General features: G+C 40.9%; 2 protein-coding genes across 2 annotated transcripts in view; one reads left to right on the top strand and one right to left on the bottom strand.

Annotated features, from left to right (window-relative positions):
• The first annotated feature begins 2,056 nt into the window (after positions 1-2,056).
• LOC146682324 (uncharacterized) lies at positions 2,057-4,533 on the top strand. The gene is made up of 2 exons (XM_085446155.1): positions 2,057-2,169; positions 2,264-4,533. Exons 1-2 carry the CDS (start codon positions 2,057-2,059, stop codon positions 4,290-4,292), a joined length of 2,142 nt encoding a protein of 713 aa, XP_085302281.1. The 3' UTR covers positions 4,293-4,533.
• Positions 4,534-13,706: 9,173 nt separating this feature from the next.
• Positions 13,707-18,703, bottom strand: part of LOC146682323 (uncharacterized) — a 44,841-nt gene continuing 39,844 nt past the window's right edge. The window contains exon 13 of the mRNA XM_085446919.1: positions 13,707-13,821. Within this exon, the coding sequence (XP_085303045.1) occupies positions 13,707-13,821 (115 nt within the window). The remainder of the gene's footprint in view (positions 13,822-18,703) is intronic.

Raw genomic sequence — 18,703 nt, 5'->3', positions numbered from 1 at the left:
CAGACGATGTCTTCCCGGGACAGGAAGTGACCACCAGCCTACTTCAACTGCAGCACACTTCAACGTGCGCTGATGTGCAAGTTCCCCATCATCACTGCTGGCAGCTTTAATTTATTTTACTTTTCAAATGAACTCTACCTTACGTGACTTTAATCTTCAGGACAGGTCGTCATGTTGAGCCTTGTATTGTCTGTGTGACATTGTGAACACACCTCACACACTAGAACAGCCGTTATTAAATCCATATATAAAGACTGAATGGATGCTGGAGTGGATACTAATTGTCATGGTTCTGGGTCAGTTTTGACACAGTATTTTGAGATGTTTTGGTTTGATTTTGTATTATGGATTATTTTCTGATTCTCTTGTTGTGCTTTGTTGATTATTATTACAATTCTATGTTTCAGGTCATTCTGGTTGAGGGGTCAGTTCTTAGGTTCAGTTTCGATGCCCTCATTTTTCTGCATGTTTAGTTCAGTGTCTAGTCTGCGTCTTTGTGTTGTTATTTCCTGTTTCCTGTTTTATTGTGAAGGTCCGTGTTTTATGTGAGCGCCTCCCTTGTCTCATCTCGTCAATTACTTCCAGCTGTGTTCCCCACCTGTGTGTAATCTCCTTGTGTTCTTCTGTGTGTATTTAAGTCATGTCTTCTTATGTTGTAGTCGCTGGTCTGTCTGTGAATCTACCGTGTTTCATCCACGTGTTCTCCCTGCTGTCTACCGTCATATGCCTCTGCTCAACCTCCTCCATGTTCGTGTTCATGTCTAGTAGTTTAGTTTTTGAATCAAGAAGACGAATAATCAAAGAATAATTTTAAAATATGGTTCTACTAAAAAGAGAGAAATCAGAGTTATTTTGATGTGGACGCTGACTGCCCACCGAGCACCACCAACCTGTAAATGTTGATTCTCCGTCTAAATCTAGTCAGCCAGTTGTGAGATTTAGTTAATCCAAAACTAATCACCGAATATTTGTTTTCTTCTGTCAGATTTTATTATCCAAAATGGTCATCTTTTATGGACCACATAGAGTCCTAATGTAGCCATAAAGATACAATCACATAAATGTAGTCATAGTCACACAGAGAAAATGTCGAAGCTCACGTCAAAACATGTCACAAATATGTGTGTGTGTGTGTGTGTGTGTGTGTGTGTAAGTGCTAAAATTAAAGTGATGACTGTTTCAGGAGGACAATAGGAGAGAGATGCAGGTAAATAAAAGTTTAGTGCACACACCTTAAACCATGACGATAACTACCATTACTCCACCTGCACATATTTGTCCTCAGGTTCATGTTGGCTGATTATAAAAAGAGGAGATGAAGTCAGAGAACATCACTTTCTTTCACTGCAGTGGACGACTTACAAGCAAAGAAATACTATGTAAGTAACCCTAATATTAAATATATATCTGACATCTACATGTGAATTTAAGATGAATTGATAGATTTATTTCTGGAAATGATCTTTTGGCAACATATGGTGTAATTTAGGCAGCAATTTGTTGTGTTGGGTTGTGTTTATCTTAAAGTTCTGAAGGTTTTTTTATGCTTCTGTTTTTGTTTTGTTTTTTGCTATTACCCTTGATAAATAATATATGACACATTCACACACACACACACAGGTAGATAGATAGATAGATAGATAGATAGATAGATAGATAGATAGATAGATAGATAGATAGATAGATAGATAGATAGATAGATAGATAGATAGATTTAATGGGTTAGTGATTATATGTCAATATTGGAGTTGATTAACACTATAAACATGAAGTGGTGACTTTTGCTCTGATTTACAGTCAGGAACAATGAGGTCATCATAGTCAGAGCCTTTCCTTCATGATTTCTTAATTTCTTCTTGTTACTTTTGCTTCAAACTACATGTGTACAAGCACCTCGTTGAGAGATGTGGACTATCACAAAGACAGTACTATAGAAAAAAAATCTATATTTTAAATTATGTAATTGAATAGGAACTTTTTTATATTATGAGTTTTAGATCTCAAACTTCTTTTCAAGATAACTTTAGAAAGCTTAATTAAGGCAATTGTAGGAATAATGCTTTCTTTAAATCATAATAACCACAGTGAATTTTTATTTTCAGAGACAGGAGCAGAAAAACAGCATCACCATGATCGCCAAGATGTTTGTCATCGTTCTTCTTGTTATTGGTAGGAAAAAAATTAATTTGTCAAAGAATTTCCTATTCATAAAGATGTGGTTAATGTGATGAAATATGAAAATGATGTAAGATTCTCTACACAGCCTGCTGCAACGCAGCGACAACAACCACATCTGCAGCGACAACAACCACAACTGCTGCGACAACAACCACATCTGCAGCGACAACAACCACAGCTGTTCCAACAACAACCACAGCTACAGGGACAACAACCACAGCTGTTCCAACAACAACCACAGCTGCACCGACAACAACTACAGCTGCGACAACAACAACCACAGCTGCACCAACAACAACTACAGCTGCGACAACAACAACCACAGCTGCACCAACAACAATCACAGCTGTTCCAACGACAACCACAACTGCAGCGACAACAACCACAGCTGCTCCAACAACAACCACAGCTGCACCGACAACAACTACAGTTGCGACAACAACAACCACAGCTGCACCGACAACAACTACAGTTGCGACAACAACAACTACAGTTGCAGCAACAACAACTACAGCTGCACCGACAACAACTACAGCTGCGACAACAACAACCACAGCTGCTCCAACAACAACTACAGTTGCAGCGACAACAACTACAGCTGTTCCAACAACAACCACAACTGCAGCGACAACAACCACAGCTGCTCCAACAACAACCACAGCTGTTCCAACAACAACCACAACTGCAGCGACAACAACCACAGCTGCTCCAACAACAACCACAGCTGCACCAACAACAACCACAGCCGCTCCAACAACAACCACAGCTGCAGGGACAACAACCACAGCTGCTCCAACAACAACCACAGTTGCAGCAACAACAACTACAGTTGCTCCAACAACAACCACAGCTGCACCAACAACAACCACAGCTGCACCAACAACAACCACAGCTGCTCCAACAACAACCACAGCTGCAGGGACAACAACCACAGCTGCTCCAACAACAACTACAGTTGCAGCAACAACAACTACAGCTGCACCGACAACAACTACAGCTGCGACAACAACAACCACAGCTGCTCCAACAACAACTTCAGTTGCACCGACAACAACTACAGTTGCAGCAACAACAACTACAGCTGCACCGACAACAACTACAGCTGCACCGACAACAACTACAGCTGCGACAACAACAACCACAGCTGCTCCAACAACAACTACAGTTGCAGCAACAACAACTACAGTTGCAGCAACAACAACTACAGCTGCAACAACAACAACCACAGCTGTTCCAACAACAACCACATCTGCTCCAACAACAATCACAGCTGTTCCAACGACAACCACAACTGCAGCGACAACAACCACAGCTGCTCCAACAACAACCACAGCTGCACCGACAACAACTACAGTTGCGACAACAACAACCACAACTGCAGCGACAACAACCACAGCTGCTCCAACAACAACCACAGCTGCACCAACAACAACCACAGCTGCTCCAACAACAACCACAGCTGCAGGGACAACAACCACAGCTGCTCCAACAACAACTACAGCTGCTCCAACAACAACCACAGTTGCAGCGACAACAACCACATCTGCAGCGACAACAACTACAGCTGTTCCAACAACAACCACAGCTGCTCCAACAACAACCACATCTGCCCCAACAACAACCACAGCTGTTCCAACAACAATCACAACTGCAGTGACAACAACCACAGCTGTTCCAACAACAACCACAACTGCAGCGACAACAACCACAGCTGCAGCGGCAACAACTACAGCTGTTCCAACAACAATCACAACTGCAGCGACAACAACCACAGCTGTTCCAACAACAATCACAACTGCAGCGACAACAACCACAGCTGTTCCAACAACAATCACAACTGCCGCGACAACAACTACAGCTGCTTCAACAACAACCACAACCGCAGCGACAACAACAACAACACCAGCAACAACAACCACAACTGTTCCAACAACAACCAAAACTGCCGCGACAACAACTACAGCTGCTTCAACAACCATAACTGCAGCGACAGCAACAACCACCTCCTCTGCTATTCTCAACAACATCAGCTTCCTTACAGTAGTTCTGGCTCTGTCGTCACATGTACTCAGATCATGTTTTTAACATTTCTTAAGTTCACATCCTCCAAATGAAGCAACAAACTGAAGTACCTGTGACCATTTGAAATGTTTAAGTAACCAAATGTTTAATCATATATTTATTCTTATTTATTATGGTTTTATTTATTTATATCTATCAGAGAGAAGTTGTTAAATGTTTTCCTGATGTTTGTGTGTTCCAAACTTGTGTGATCAGAGGACTGATATTAAAAATATAGTGATGTCTACAATCTCAACACTGAGCTTATCATAAATAAAGTCTTTTTGCACTGATTAATAAGTGTCTCCTGACTTTTTAAAGATGAGAATAATTTCTCATAATAATCATTTCTCTACAATAGTCAGTGTTAATACTGAGTTATATTCAGCTTTGTTTATATTGCTGCAAATCACAATAGTTTCCTGTTGTAAATTAAAGACCCTGCAGTATTTGGAAGATGAGATGAGACGAGATGAGATGCCTTTATTAGTCCCACGAGTGGGAAATTTCATGTTAAGGCTGCCGACCATTTGCACGCAATGGCGGCGCCATCATACCCTCTGACCATACATACATTGCACGAAAACATCACATGGGGAAGACAGGTCAGAGAGGTATAACAATGGAAAATGCACAACATGAGGAAAGCTAAGGAGAAAAAAAATAACACCACCCAGAAAAAGACAAAACAGGTAAACACAAACTGTGGGAGAAAATTGAGTGACATGCTGCAGTGATATATAAACACACAGAGACAAAAAAGAGTAGATAAGGATAAAAATGAGTGATTCTGATAATCCAGAGTATATGACTGTGGTTTTATGGGGTCTGATATCTCCTTGTAATGTAAACAATCAACTCAAATATCCAATTTGATTATTAAACTTGACAGTGGTAATCTAACACAACTAACAGTTGACACTCACATACAGCTGCTTTTACAACCACAGAGGTGCAGAAGAATGTGATGTAAGCAGAAACTTTGCGTCTCACTCCCACTGCGCCACATATGGACATTTGGTCAGGACCTGTTGTCATCACACTTTAATGCAACAGGTAACTGACACAACTTTTCCCCTTAAATAAACGAGACCTCAAAGAAGACCAATACGAATCTTACTGCAGGTACGAGAATTCTAATTAGAGGACTGAACCTGTTCACAGTCACAGCGGTAAAGTGTAGCAGGTCACTTCTGAAAAATGTCACAGAGCATGTGTGAAACAGCACTGCAACAGTCAGTGTTGTTGGCTGTTTCAGGAGGACAAAAGCAGAGAGACACTTGCATTCAAGCTGTGTCTGCACACACCTTTAACCAGGACAATATCTACCATTACTCCACCTGCACATATTTATCTGGAGGCTGATGTTATCACATGTCGCTGGCTCATAAAACATCACAGTTTCTCTCTGCAGCTGAAACTACCAGTCAGCCATGACACTTTTACCACACAACCTTGAAGTGAAATCTGCATTCAGGTAGCCTAATGTAGGCAGACTGGAAAGAACAAGAAAGCATTACTCTGATTTAAAACTTCAGCACCACGTAGTCTGTGAGTGGTGGAGCCAGAACTCTGTCAGACGGACTCAAAACTCCACAACACATTTCATGTTCACATGTTGAACCCATTGTGAATTGGACCTTGGTACACAGCAAAATCTCCAGTGTTAAACTGACACTAGAGAGTGTCTATATGAGTCCACTCCTCTGAGTGTTAAATATAACACTGTTGAGTGTTAAATGAACACGTTTGACAGTATTGTATTTTTAAAAGTAACCTAGTCAGTTTTGAAGTTTAACAATGACTAACACTTAGCAGTGCTGATTTTCTTACACTGGAAAATAACTCAAAATGTTAGAAATATTCAAAAATAGCTACATAATTTTTCTGTGCTGTTTTTCTGTGCCCTTTTGTTATCGCTTCTTGTCACTGATGTGTTGGCTGCCTTAGTCTATGATCGCCTGGTGTCACGGCCTTTTATGTTCCAAACACCCAAAAAGTCCAAGAAAAGGCCGTGGGTGGTGTTTTAGAACGCACTTCTGACTCCATTGTTTAAAAATCATATGCGGTGTATATTGCGTGGAAAATTACAAACAAAAATCAACCAAATAACTTCTTAAAACTTACAATTAAATGAAAGTTAATTTAATTTGCTTTAACAACTTCAAAAATGTTCAAAAAATCATTTTCTAACCCTCCCGTCTTCCTATCAGACATTTAGCAAACAAAAAAACATCTTTACCACACCCCTCCAGGGTGCTCTTAGTCCCCTGATTAATGGGAGGGTCCATAAGCTAATAAACCAATCACTTTCCAAAAACATTTCCAAGAAAATGAATTACAAATTTACATAACAAGACTAGGTCAGCATATTCTTACAACTTTAAAGAAAAAACAAAAATGGATACAAATTGCGTTTTATAAACATTCAACAAAAATGGCCACAACATTTCTGTGTAACATGAATTATATCTGTCTGTGTGGCCATCACAAAAAGCAATACCATTAATTTTCTTCAGTAGTCCATATACATCTTCTTAAAAAACAAACAAAAGGAAAGGTCAATGTTCTATGATTTCAAGTCTTTGTTGTTCATGTGTTTACTTTGTGTGTATTGAAAAAAGGTGTATGTTGCATAATGGAGTGACTTTAAAACTGACCAGTTAAGAGCCTTGTCTATAAATGCAGATGTTATCTTTGCTCTGTTACCAAAGTTCCACTCAAGCTGCTTTTTTGCCTCAGTATAAGCTGCATGCACATAACATGTGCATGCAGCTTCTCACTAAAATTCTGGGCTGTCCTGTAGTAAACTGTTCTAAATAATAAAGTCTATCCTGCATGTTATCAGACTTAGTTTCTATTCCTTGCTCAAACGCCTTAAGAAAGGATCTAAAAAGCAAAGGATCACAACCAAAAACAGGAATTTCTATTGCTGGAAGCAGTGACAACCTCTGTTATTTTACAAGCATCTCAGTAATCTCATTTTGCTTTCTCATGATATCTGTTAGGGCACTGTGGACATCAACCTGAGAAGAGATTGGCCTTGGGCTTTCCCCTTCTGGTTTAACCTTAGCAGGTGCATGTGTCTCTAGGGGCATTGGCAAAGGTGAATGAACTAAAGGGGCTTTCTTTATTCTTGGAGCCTTTTGAGCTGTAGCAGCAGGTATGAACTTAGTAGATGTTCCAGAAGGAGCTTCTGATTCAACCTCAGCCCTGGAATCAAGGCTCTGCTGATCCTGAGCAGAGGAGAAAATTTGCATTTTTGCATCTGCCATAACCAACTTCTATAAGTAGTTTAGAAGAAATGCTGATTAAACAGTATAATCAAGATTTTGTGGAGAACCGGTGTAATGAGCGTGCAGAAATGTCTGTAGAAGATAAACAGTTCATGACCATAATGTCAGAGTCAGCTGTACTTGATACGGGACAGACTTGACTGGGGAAAAGAAAGAGGGAAAAAAAACAGTGGGGAAGAGGGATGGGGATAAAGGGCAAAAAACAAAAACCAACAAAATAAGCAGACAACAAATACAAATATCAATCACCTGGATCACCTGTTGACAAAGAAAAAAGAAAACAAGCAGAAGAAAAAGAGCAACATAATAAACATCATCACGATGATCTATGGGAATATAACAGTAAATACTAAATATTAAACATTATTGTGCAGCACGTAGGATCGACAGAACACAGTGTGCTTTGAGGTAGGACTCAAAAAGGGTGTAGTTTGTGTGTGTGAGCACCCGTGTGTACACCTGTGAGCATGGACGCGCTTGTTTTTAAAAGGTTCCTTCATGTAATGGTCTGCTAGAGGGTGTGGGGGAAGCCATTGCATAAGTGCATGGAGGCAGGACCTCACAGCAGAAGCATACTCCATAATGTGCATTATTATATGTATATTATATGTAACGTGGTGTTTTTCAATTATTGAATATACCAACATCAAGAAGTCACAAGCAAAGAAAGACCAAACCATGGTGCATGTTTAAACAAGGAAAGTTTCCTGGTCAAAATTATTTATAAAAGAAATAAAACACATTTTTGTCACCCCAAAAAATACACGTTTAAAGCAACACAGCGGTGGCCCAATATCAGACAGAACTCCACTCTGTAGAGTGGGCAATCATTACGAAGCAGTTGGTTTTATTTTGTGGATTCAAGCTGCTCTTCATATTTTTGGCCACCAGATGTCACCAGAGAGGACTGTGTTGAAAAGCTTCAAGTAATGAACCGTTTTTCAATACAAGCTTCAGAAAGCTTCATCTGCCCATCACTAGCTTTTTGTATCCTTCCCCTATATGATGTTGAACAATCTTTGTTTTCAGGTCATTTGAGGGTTGTTTTGTTGCTTTGAGGCTCCCATTTTGCCACACTTCAGAGAAGATGCAAAGAGGAGAAAAACTTGCAATTGGCCACCTTAAATATCCTTTATCATGATTGGATTCACCTGTGTATGTAGGTCAAGGGTCAATAAGCTTACCAAACAAATTTTGTGTTCCAATAATTAGTGCTAAAGGTATTCAAATCAATAAAATGACAAGGGTGCCCAAATATATGCGCCCGCTTAATTTTGTTTAAGTAACTATTGCAGACTCTCTGTAAATCCTATAAACTTCATTTCATGTGTCAAATATCATTGTGATTGTCGGCTATATGGTATATTTAAATGAAACTGCTGATCAAAACAACCAAAGTTTTGTAAAGGAAAATCATAAAATGTATCAGGTTATGAATGATAAGTCTAATTATTATTTATGTGTGTAAGAGTGTTTGCATTTACCCCTCAGCACTCTAAGTCCTTCATTATTGCAATGTGAAAATAATTATAACCACTTACTTTAGTAGAAGTAAGTGGGTTACCTGCCAGGTCTAGCCTATCTTAGAATAGAATAGAATAGAATAGAATAGCCTTTATTGTCATTGTACAGAGTACAACGAAATTGGAGTGCCACTCCCTTGGTGCAAGTTTCAATAATAAATATAAATGTAAAATATAAAAAGTACAAAAAAACAATCGTAAGGACTCAAACAATAGTATGTACAATATATACAGGATAGCAGCATTAATATAATGACAGTATGAATAGCAGCATTAATATAATGACAGTGACGGTATGGAATAGGTTCAATTGTTTTTGTGCTTATTTACTACGGTGATAGCTCTGGGAAAGAAGCTATCCCTGAATCTGTTTGTCCTGGTTTTATGTGACCTGTACCGTCGGCCTGACGGTAATAGTTCAAACAGTTGGTTGCTGGGGTGAGAGTGGTCCTTGATGATATTGCCAGCTCTGCTGAGGTACCGAGAGTTTGCAGTGACCTCCAGGCTGGGCAGAGAGCAGCCAGTGATCTTCTGGGCTGTGTTGATGACCCTCTGCAGTACTTTCCTGTCTGCAGCTGAGCACCCTGCATACCATGTTGTTATGCCGTACGTTAGGATGCTCTCTATGGTGGCTCTGTAAAATGTCACCAGCAGCCTCTCCTCCAGGTTGTTCCTCCTGAGCACTCTCAGAAAGTGGAGACGCTGCTGGGCCTTTTTAACCACCGCTGTAGTATTTGCTGTAGTATCTTGATACATCAAGAGGTGTGCAGCCAATTGTGGAAAAGCTCCCTTTATATCTCCAAGACAAGTGGCTGTCACAGGGGTGCAAATACAAAAGAGATCATCATGCTGCCTTTCCTCCTTTTTCCTACTTCAAAGAATTCATCTGCAGAGAGGCTGAAGAGAGAAATGGTCCCAGTTTTAACTATCCAGATCTTTTCACAAATTCTTACAGAGAAGAAAGGTCAAATCAAGTGAGACCTGTCTCCGTGCACAAGACGAACGATCTATGGCTTCAGAGCCCAAAATAGGAAATCCAGAGAAGCTATGCCCCATGCACCACAAGCCTCATTCTCTTCAAAAATGCAGAGGTTTTCAAAAACTGCTCTTGGAAGAGAGGAAAAGGTTCTTAAAAGAAAACAACATATGTTTTCGCTGCTGCGCCTCTACGACTCATCAAGCCAAATCTTGTGAGGCCATCGTAAAATGCGAGGAATGTGATAGCGATAAACACATTCCCGCTCTGCACCCTGGACCAGCTTCGCGCTCAGATGCAGTTCCTACTTCCTCGACAGAGAATGGCGGGGAGAGGTCAGACACAGAGGTACAGAGTGTCACATCCAGATGTACCCAGGTATGTGGGGATGGGTTTCAAGGGAAGTCCTGCTCAAAGATCTGGCTGGTGAATGTGTACCCAAATGGCCACCAAGAGCTATGGCAGAAGATGTATGTCATTTTAGATGACCAAAGTAATGTTTCACTGGCCAGATCTGAGTTTTTTGACATGTTTGGTCTCAAGGGAGCAACCGTGCCATACACACTGAAAACCTGTGCAGGCGTCATAGAAGCATCTGGGAGAAGAGCCCACAGTTTTATGATAGAATCGTTGGATGGGAAAGTTACCATGCCCTTGCCTGCACTTATATCCCGCAATGATATCCCAAACAACAGGTCAGAGATACCCACACCCGAAGCTGCATGTCACCACCATCATCTTAAAAGAGTGACAGATAAGATTCCACTGCTTGACCCAGATGCAGACATTCTTCTTCTATTGGGAAGAGACATTATCAGAGCGCATAAGGTTCGAGACCAGTATAATGGTCCACTAAACGCCCCACATGCACAACGCTTAGACCTAGGGTGGGTCATAGTTGGAGAGGTGTGCATAGGAGGTGCACACAACACGACTACAGTGAGTGCTATGAAAACCTGCATCCTGGAAAATGGCAGACCAAGTCACTTTGCCACGTGTGAGAATAAGATAAAGGTGAAAGAAAATCCTAATGGCAAAGATGAGAAAAAGAGAACCCGACCCAATAGAGACATCCAAAATGCATCGACAGTGACAAATCTTGGAGAAACAGTCTTCAATGCCACAAAAGATGACAACCAGCTAGCACACTCCATTGAGGATTCAGTCTTCCTACAGATCATGGACAAAAATCATGGGTTGCCCCTCTTCCTTTTCGGCACCCACGTAAACATCTGCCAAATAACAGATGCTACGCTCATCACCGTCTGATGTCACTGCGGAAGACTTTAGATAAGACGCCTTAAATGAAAATGCATTTCACAGACTTCATGCAAAATATGTTAGACAAGGGACAGGCTGAACTTGCACCACCACTGCAGGAGGGGGCAGAATGCTGATATTTGCCCACGTTTGGTGTTTACCATCCCAAAAAACCAAACAAGATTAGAGTGGTATTTGATTCCAGTGCTCAGTATGACGGAATCTCACTAAACGAGGTGCTGCTGTCTGGACCAGATCTTAACAACAGTCTCATCGGTGTCCTCCTCAGATTCAGAAAAGAGCCTGTAGCCATAACTGCAGATATTCAGCAGATGTTTTACTGTTTCGTTGTTCGTGAGGACTGCAGGGATTACCTTAGGTTCCTGTGGTACCAGGATAACGATCTGAGTAAGGATGTGGTGGATCGCATGCGTGTTCATGTTTTCGGAAACAGTCCATCACCTGCAGTGGCAATCTTTGATCTGAGGAAAGCAGCAGAGCACCAAGAAGTTGAATATGGCAGTGATGCGAGGCACTTCGTAGAAAGAGACTTCTATGTAGATGACGGCCTCCGGGCTTTTGCTACAACAGCAGAGGCCATTGATGTTCTGCGTCGAACACAGCAGATGTTGGCAGCATCTAACATCACTCTGCACAAAATAGCTCCAAATCGAGCAGAAGTATTGAACGCATTTCCTGCAGATCAAAGAGCAGACAATGTAAAAGACCTTAACCTCTTTGTGGATGACTTACCAGTCCAACGCAGTCTAGGAGTCAGCTGTAACACAATGACTGACACCTTTGGATTCAATATTCCTGAGAATCAAAAGCCATTTACACACCGTGGTGTCCTGTCAACAGTAAACAGTCTGTTTGATCCTTTGGGGTTCATAGCTCCTGTTGCAGTGACAGGGAGGCTGATTCTAAGAGAGCTAACAACCGAGAATGCGGACTGGGACGCAGAACTCCCCGAGGCTAAAAAAGAAAGTTGGAGAAGATGGAATGAATCATTGTCAGCACTAAAAAACCTGGATGTTCCACGAACATATACCTCTTTCTGTTTCCAAAGCACAGCATGCCGAATTATTGATCTTCTGTGATGCCTCTGTCAAAGCAATATCTGCAGTTGCTTATCTTAAGACAACGAATGAACAAGGTCTCCAAGAGGTGGGCTTTGTTTTCGGGAAATCCAAGCTCGCTCCCAACCCAGGCCTCACAATCCCAAGACTGGAATTGTGTGCTGCTGTCATGGCCGTTGAGAGAGCCGATCTAGTAATAAGGGAGCTTGATCTAGATCTCAAGACAGTGAAATTCTACACTGACAGCAGAGTTGTATTGGGATACATACACAACGAGACAAGGAGGTTCTATGTGTATGTGAACAATAGAGTGCAGCGCATCCGGCAGTCAACACGACCTGATCAGTGGAACTACATTCCTTCAGAACTAAATCCGGCTGATCATGGGTAACGTTCTGTTCCAGCCGCCGAGCTTGCCGACACCATGTGGCTAACAGGACCAGCATTCCTAACGAAACAATCAAAGGTAGCTGCCAGTGGCGATAAAGGATCAACATTTGACCTTGTGAACCCAGATGCTGATGCTGAGGTACGTCCTGAGGTAATCTCGCTCGCCACACAAGTTAGTAGAGACAAGCTTGGCTCAAAACGCTTCCAGCGTTTTTCTACCTGGACCACACTCAGTAAGACTGTGGCACGTCTGTGTCATATCGCTCAGTGTTTCTCTCACTCCTCAAAGAACCAAAGGTGTGTTGGATGGCATATGTGCAAAAGTGGCCTGTCAGTCGTTGACATTGTCAGAGCAGAACAGATCATCATAAAATGTGTGCAAGAAGAAATGTATTCAGAAGAACTGAAATGCATCAAAATGAAACATGACCTTCTGAAAACCAGCACTCTGTACAAACTCCAACCCATTCTCGACAGTGAAGGTATGTTAAGAATAGGTGGACGCATTGGTCGAGGACAACTTGAAAGTGGTGAAGTCCATCCGCTAATAATACCAAGCCGCAGCCATGTAGCAAGCTTGCTTGTTTGTCATCATCATCAGGCTGTAAAGCACCAGGGCAGGCATTTCACTGAAGGTGCAATTCGCAACAGTGGTCTGTGGATTGTTGGAGGGAAACGTCTCATCAGCAGTATTATTCACAAGTGTGTTACATGCAGGAAACTAAGAGGAAGAACCGAGCAGCAACAAATGTCAGACCTACCCACAGAGCGCCTTCAAGCTGACCCTCCATTTTCCTATGTTGGCCTTGATGTTTTTGGACCATGGGAAGTGGTGATACGCCGTACCAGAGGTGGTCAAGCTCAAGACAAAAGGTGGGCTGTCCTTTTCACGTGTATGTCCAAACGAGCCATACATATTGAGGTTATTGAAACAAGGACGTCCTCAAGCTTTATAAATGCGCTCCGAAGGTTTTTCTCCATCAGGGGTCATGCCAAACAGCTTCGCTCGGACTGTGGGACCAATTTCACTGGAGCGTTCAAAGAGCTGAAGATGGATCCTGGCAATAAGAGCGTAGAGGATTACCTTCTTCAACAAAAATGCACTTGGGTTTTCAACCCACCTCACTCCTCTCATATGGGCGGCGCTTGGGAGCACATGATTGGAGTGGCAAGACGGATTTTAGATTCTATGCTTCGTCAGGTTGGACATGTAAAACTCACTCATGAGGTCTTAACCACTTTCATAGCTGAAGTGAGTGCCATTGTCAATGCAAGGCCGTTAATACCAGTTTCTACTGATCCTGAGGCGCCTTTCATTCTAACACCTTCCATATTGCTGACCCAGAAAGGGGGTGTTCCCTCTCCTACTGTAAGTGAGTTTTCAAGAGGGGATCTTCTCAAGAATCAGTGGAAAAGAGTTCAGGCCTTGGCAGATACCTTCTGGGCTAGGTGGCACCGTGAATATTTGAGCACATTACAGAGTCGGCACAAATGGCAATCTCAGAAACCTAATCTCAAAGAAGGAGATATTGTTCTGCTCAAGGACGATCAAACCAAGAGGAATCAGTGGCCTATGGGAATTATTGTCAAGGTTGTTCCCAGCAGAGATGGACTTAGTGGAATACTCCCACTAGGTTTATATCTGGGACTCTCCACCATTTGACCTTAGAACTGAAGAAGCTTCTCGGATGAGAGGTGAAACGTCTTCAAGTAACTTAAAGAAGTCCAGACGCTTTTCTTTGCAAGTGGCATAAAGTGTCATATCTTTAATATGCCAGGTGTCATGGAACGGACATATTATAGTTTTTTAAGAAGTGTTACTACCACCTAGTGGTAACTAAGCAGAATGTCTTTTTTGTAGAGGAAGTGGTCTACAGGAAGTGGTGTGCTCTTTAGCTGCTACAGTGGTAGCATTTGTAATCTGATGGCAATCTCTGCAATCCTGGTGTTAAAGTCCACAATATCGACTTCATCCGTAAGTTCCTATACATTTAATGTGTATTAGTAAGTTTTGACACTGTTTTGAGTTAAATCTAGTGATGGCCCGCTTGAAGCTGATGCTCCGGTGCGTGTGTCACAAAAATCGACACACTGCTTCAGAAGCACTGTGTCGAAGCTTGATTCGTTTGGCCAGAGTCACGTGATCAGTGACGTCCGAAGCTTCATTTAGAACCTAACCGCTTCGGTGTCTGATTCCCTGGTTTATAAGGAAGTGATTTGTGGAGTGTTTTGATGGTGACAGATAACGAACCACTGATAATTCTACAGAGAGATTTGGAGCCAGTGAGGAATAGAGGAGGTTCTGTTGTGTGGGAGGATTTTGAGTTGATTTTGTCGATCGGGTGGGTTTTCCAGCTTTGTGTTCTGGCTGTTTGTTTTATCTGAAAACGGGAAAAACTTAAAATGTCAAAAATCTGATTTTCATAGTATAAATATCATTAAATAACTTTAGAAAAACTTCCATTTGACTCTTTACATTTAATGTTATAAAAATATATATCTTATTTTGTAATTAATCTTAAAACGTTAGTCTGCAAAATGTGCAGCAATTTAATTTATTTATTCTCTTTAGCTGATAGTTTGTGGGGCCCATAGACTGTATAACTGCATCTCTACCAGTTTCTCTGCACTGCAGCCTCCTCTGTGCCATGTGAAGGGATTTTCCTTAATGCAGGAGAAATGATCTCCACGAAAAGGAACAGGTTCAGCCATCGCACAGTGGAACAAATTCTCTTCTTAAATAAAAATGAAAAAGGGTTACCTTAAATGCATCATGTTTTTAATTTGCAAGTTCATGAGCATTTTCCTTTTCCAGTTCACAATCAATTCTACCCCCAGGTCAAAAATATGTCTGGGAAAATGTCCCTAATATAATATTATTTATAAATATGCCTGTCCGGCAATTAATTGCATAAGTACAAGGAGGCAGGACCTCACAGCAGAAACATACTCCATAATGTGTTGTACATTATTATATGTATATTATATGTAACGTGGTACTTTTCAATTATTGTATTTACCAACATCAAGAAGTCACAAGCAAAGAAAGACCACACCATGGTGCATGTTTAAACAAGAAGAGTTTACTGGTCAAAATTATGTATTAAAGAAATAAACAACATTTTTTTCACCCCCAAAAATACATGTTTAAAGCAACACAGCGGTCGTCCAATATCAGACAAAATTCCACTCTGTAGAGTGAGCAATCATAATGAAGCAGTTGGTTTTATTTTGTGGATTCAAGCTGCTCTTCATATTTCTGGCCACCAGATGTCACCAGAGAGGACTGTCTTGAAAAGCTTCGAGTAATGAACCGTTTTTCAATACAAGCTTCAGAAAGCTTCATCTGGCCATCACTAGTTAAATCATATGGAGGCAGGTAGATGCTTATATTTTTTCAGCAGATGCTTCATCTGTGGTCGTGTGTTTTTCACTAGAGCAATGTTATTCTCCCAGTGTAATGGAACATGTCTTCATTGTGTATTTTGTATTCCTTTTCTTTGTACAGTTTTACAAAAAAGAGAGAGAGAGAATTTATTTTCACCATTAAATCCTGCCAAACGCAACAAGCGGCCTGTTTCTTGGAGGATGAAGTGCTGGGAATAAAGATTGTTAAGCTAGCTGTATAGCTGAAATTACGTTGCCTGCAACAAACTTTAGTGAGGACAGCATACAAAGAGAGCTGATTATTAACTCATCAAAACACAAAACATCATCACCATAAGGGCGACACCTGACAGGTTTTCTATAAGTGCACTATTACAAAAATAATGGGCCCAGTTGTGGACATGTCCATGTATAGAAAAACTCCCTCTGTTGAAAACAGGAAAACAACCCAAACCTAACTGGCAGAATTAACCAACAATTAATCACTAAAACAAAAAGTTCCACTGTTTCACCTGCAGGTTTTGTTATCAGCCGCAGTGTTCGCACAACACTAATATTGCCCATTAAGCACTTCCTAAACACTTGATGACAATGTATCATCACTAAATTATAACTTTCTTCTCCAGGTCTGCACTACTGCATTTTAGCCACAGACCCACCCACTTTATTTAATCATCCCGTACCATGCTGTCATGTATTTTACTAAGCAATTCTTCTCACACAGATATGTTTCTCTCAGTGCAAGCTTCACTCATACATTCCAACAGGAAACTTTTGTTTTTTGTTTTTTGTTTATGTTTCCACTCGGTTTCCGACTCGGCTACATCTGGTTCACTTGAGAGATCAAATCATCTGTTCCTAATCCAACAACACTCAACTAATTTGCATATCAGTTAATAACTCAATAAGTTGACAGGACAAAAGAAATGCATATTTAACATATTACCACAAAAAGAATTTCTGGGCCCAGTAAGCTCAGTTTTCCAATCAGGTGCTCATGAATGATTGTGTTGAATGCTGAACTGAAGTGCACAAAGGACCATTTACAAAAAGAATAAACAAGTAGCTTAATCAAAAACAAAAAAAGCCTATTTGAAAAGCTCAAGTGGCTGAACAAGTCTACATGTCATCTTCACCATCACCATCTGACAGTCACCCAGGTAGACCCCGATAGCCTCCCTTTATACTCCATTGCCCCTCCCACTACACATAATTTTTATCCATCAAGGCAACTTTCCTCACAAAAAATTATTTTCTCTACTCATTTCCAGACATATTTTTCATAATAATCATATCTGTATTTATGACTGTTTTCAGGCAACTTACAGTGTCTAGTAATAAGGGAAAAACCCAAAGAAAAATAATGCAATCCACATAACCCCTCAAGCACGCGCAAACCCACGATTTAATCCCCGAAACACTGTACCTTTGTCTTGCCCAACTGCTCTTGTAATCGGCGATGAATGGGAGACTGTGCCCAAAGCTTTTCGTTAAAGGTAAGTGGCAGTGTACGCTGGCCGCCCCAGTACTGCTCTGGAATCCCGTGCATGCTTCCATGTCTGCTGTCTGCAGTCCGTGATGGCATAATTCCCTCACACACCTTTAGAAATACATTTCCTTAGAAAACTGGTGACATGTTCAATACTTCTGTTCTTATTAGGACACAAATAAACACATAGTTTAAAACAGCCAACCATGACCAAAATGTTGTATAAAGTTTCTGCTTTTTCTTGATTCCAGACATCTGTGTACCATTAACACTCAATTTAAAAAACAAATAAACAAACAAACAAACAAACTTGCTCACTGTGACATCAGCAGAGGACATCATTGTTCAGGATGATGAGACATTGGTGTCATGTATACGATGTTTTAGCTTTAGTTGCATGTGTGAGAGGATTTGACTGAGGTACACAGTTATGGCTCCCAGCTCACCGTCTCCCTTTATAAAATCCTGTATTGTAGAAACACCACTGAGCTTTGAGCACCACAAATTCAAAGTGTGGACTGTATCTATACAGGAAATCAAGACTGTTCTGAAGAGATCAGTTTGCTCAGGGTGTAGTCTCTCACTGCTGCCACTAGATGTCACCAAAGTCTTCTTTATGTTTATTGTTCCTTTGCCCTAATCCTCCAGCCGTTCACCCCACACATCTCACATATTTGAATTTATTTATTTCAAATGGACAGCGCATATATCAATGTAAATATGCCAGATTTAGCCAGAAGGCCACTTTTCATCTGTAGTCCCTGGCAGGTCAGACAAAGATGATACATAAGGAATTTAGCACACCATCAGACAATGTACAACAACGTAGTCTAGTCAACAAATACATAAGATTATAACAAAGTAATACAATGAAATGCAAAACAACAAATAAACAAAAAACATACAGGATTGCACACAGTAATATGAAACAAGTGATGACAACTCTGATTCCGCTTTCACCAACTTTTTAAATAAATAAATGGTAAATGGCCTGTATTTATATAACCTGCGGCCTCACACTGCTGCAGTCATTTGCAATGTATAAGTGACTTCCTGAATCCCAG

The sequence above is a fragment of the Copadichromis virginalis genome, linkage group LG22 (genome assembly GCF_057382275.1).
Source record: "Copadichromis virginalis isolate Kocher_CV1m ecotype Utaka linkage group LG22, C_Virginalis_male_GT1.1, whole genome shotgun sequence".
Classification (NCBI taxonomy): Eukaryota; Metazoa; Chordata; class Actinopteri; order Cichliformes; family Cichlidae; genus Copadichromis; species Copadichromis virginalis.
Note: the sequence above shows the minus strand (reverse complement) of the source record. Positions and strands in the feature narration are given on the sequence as shown.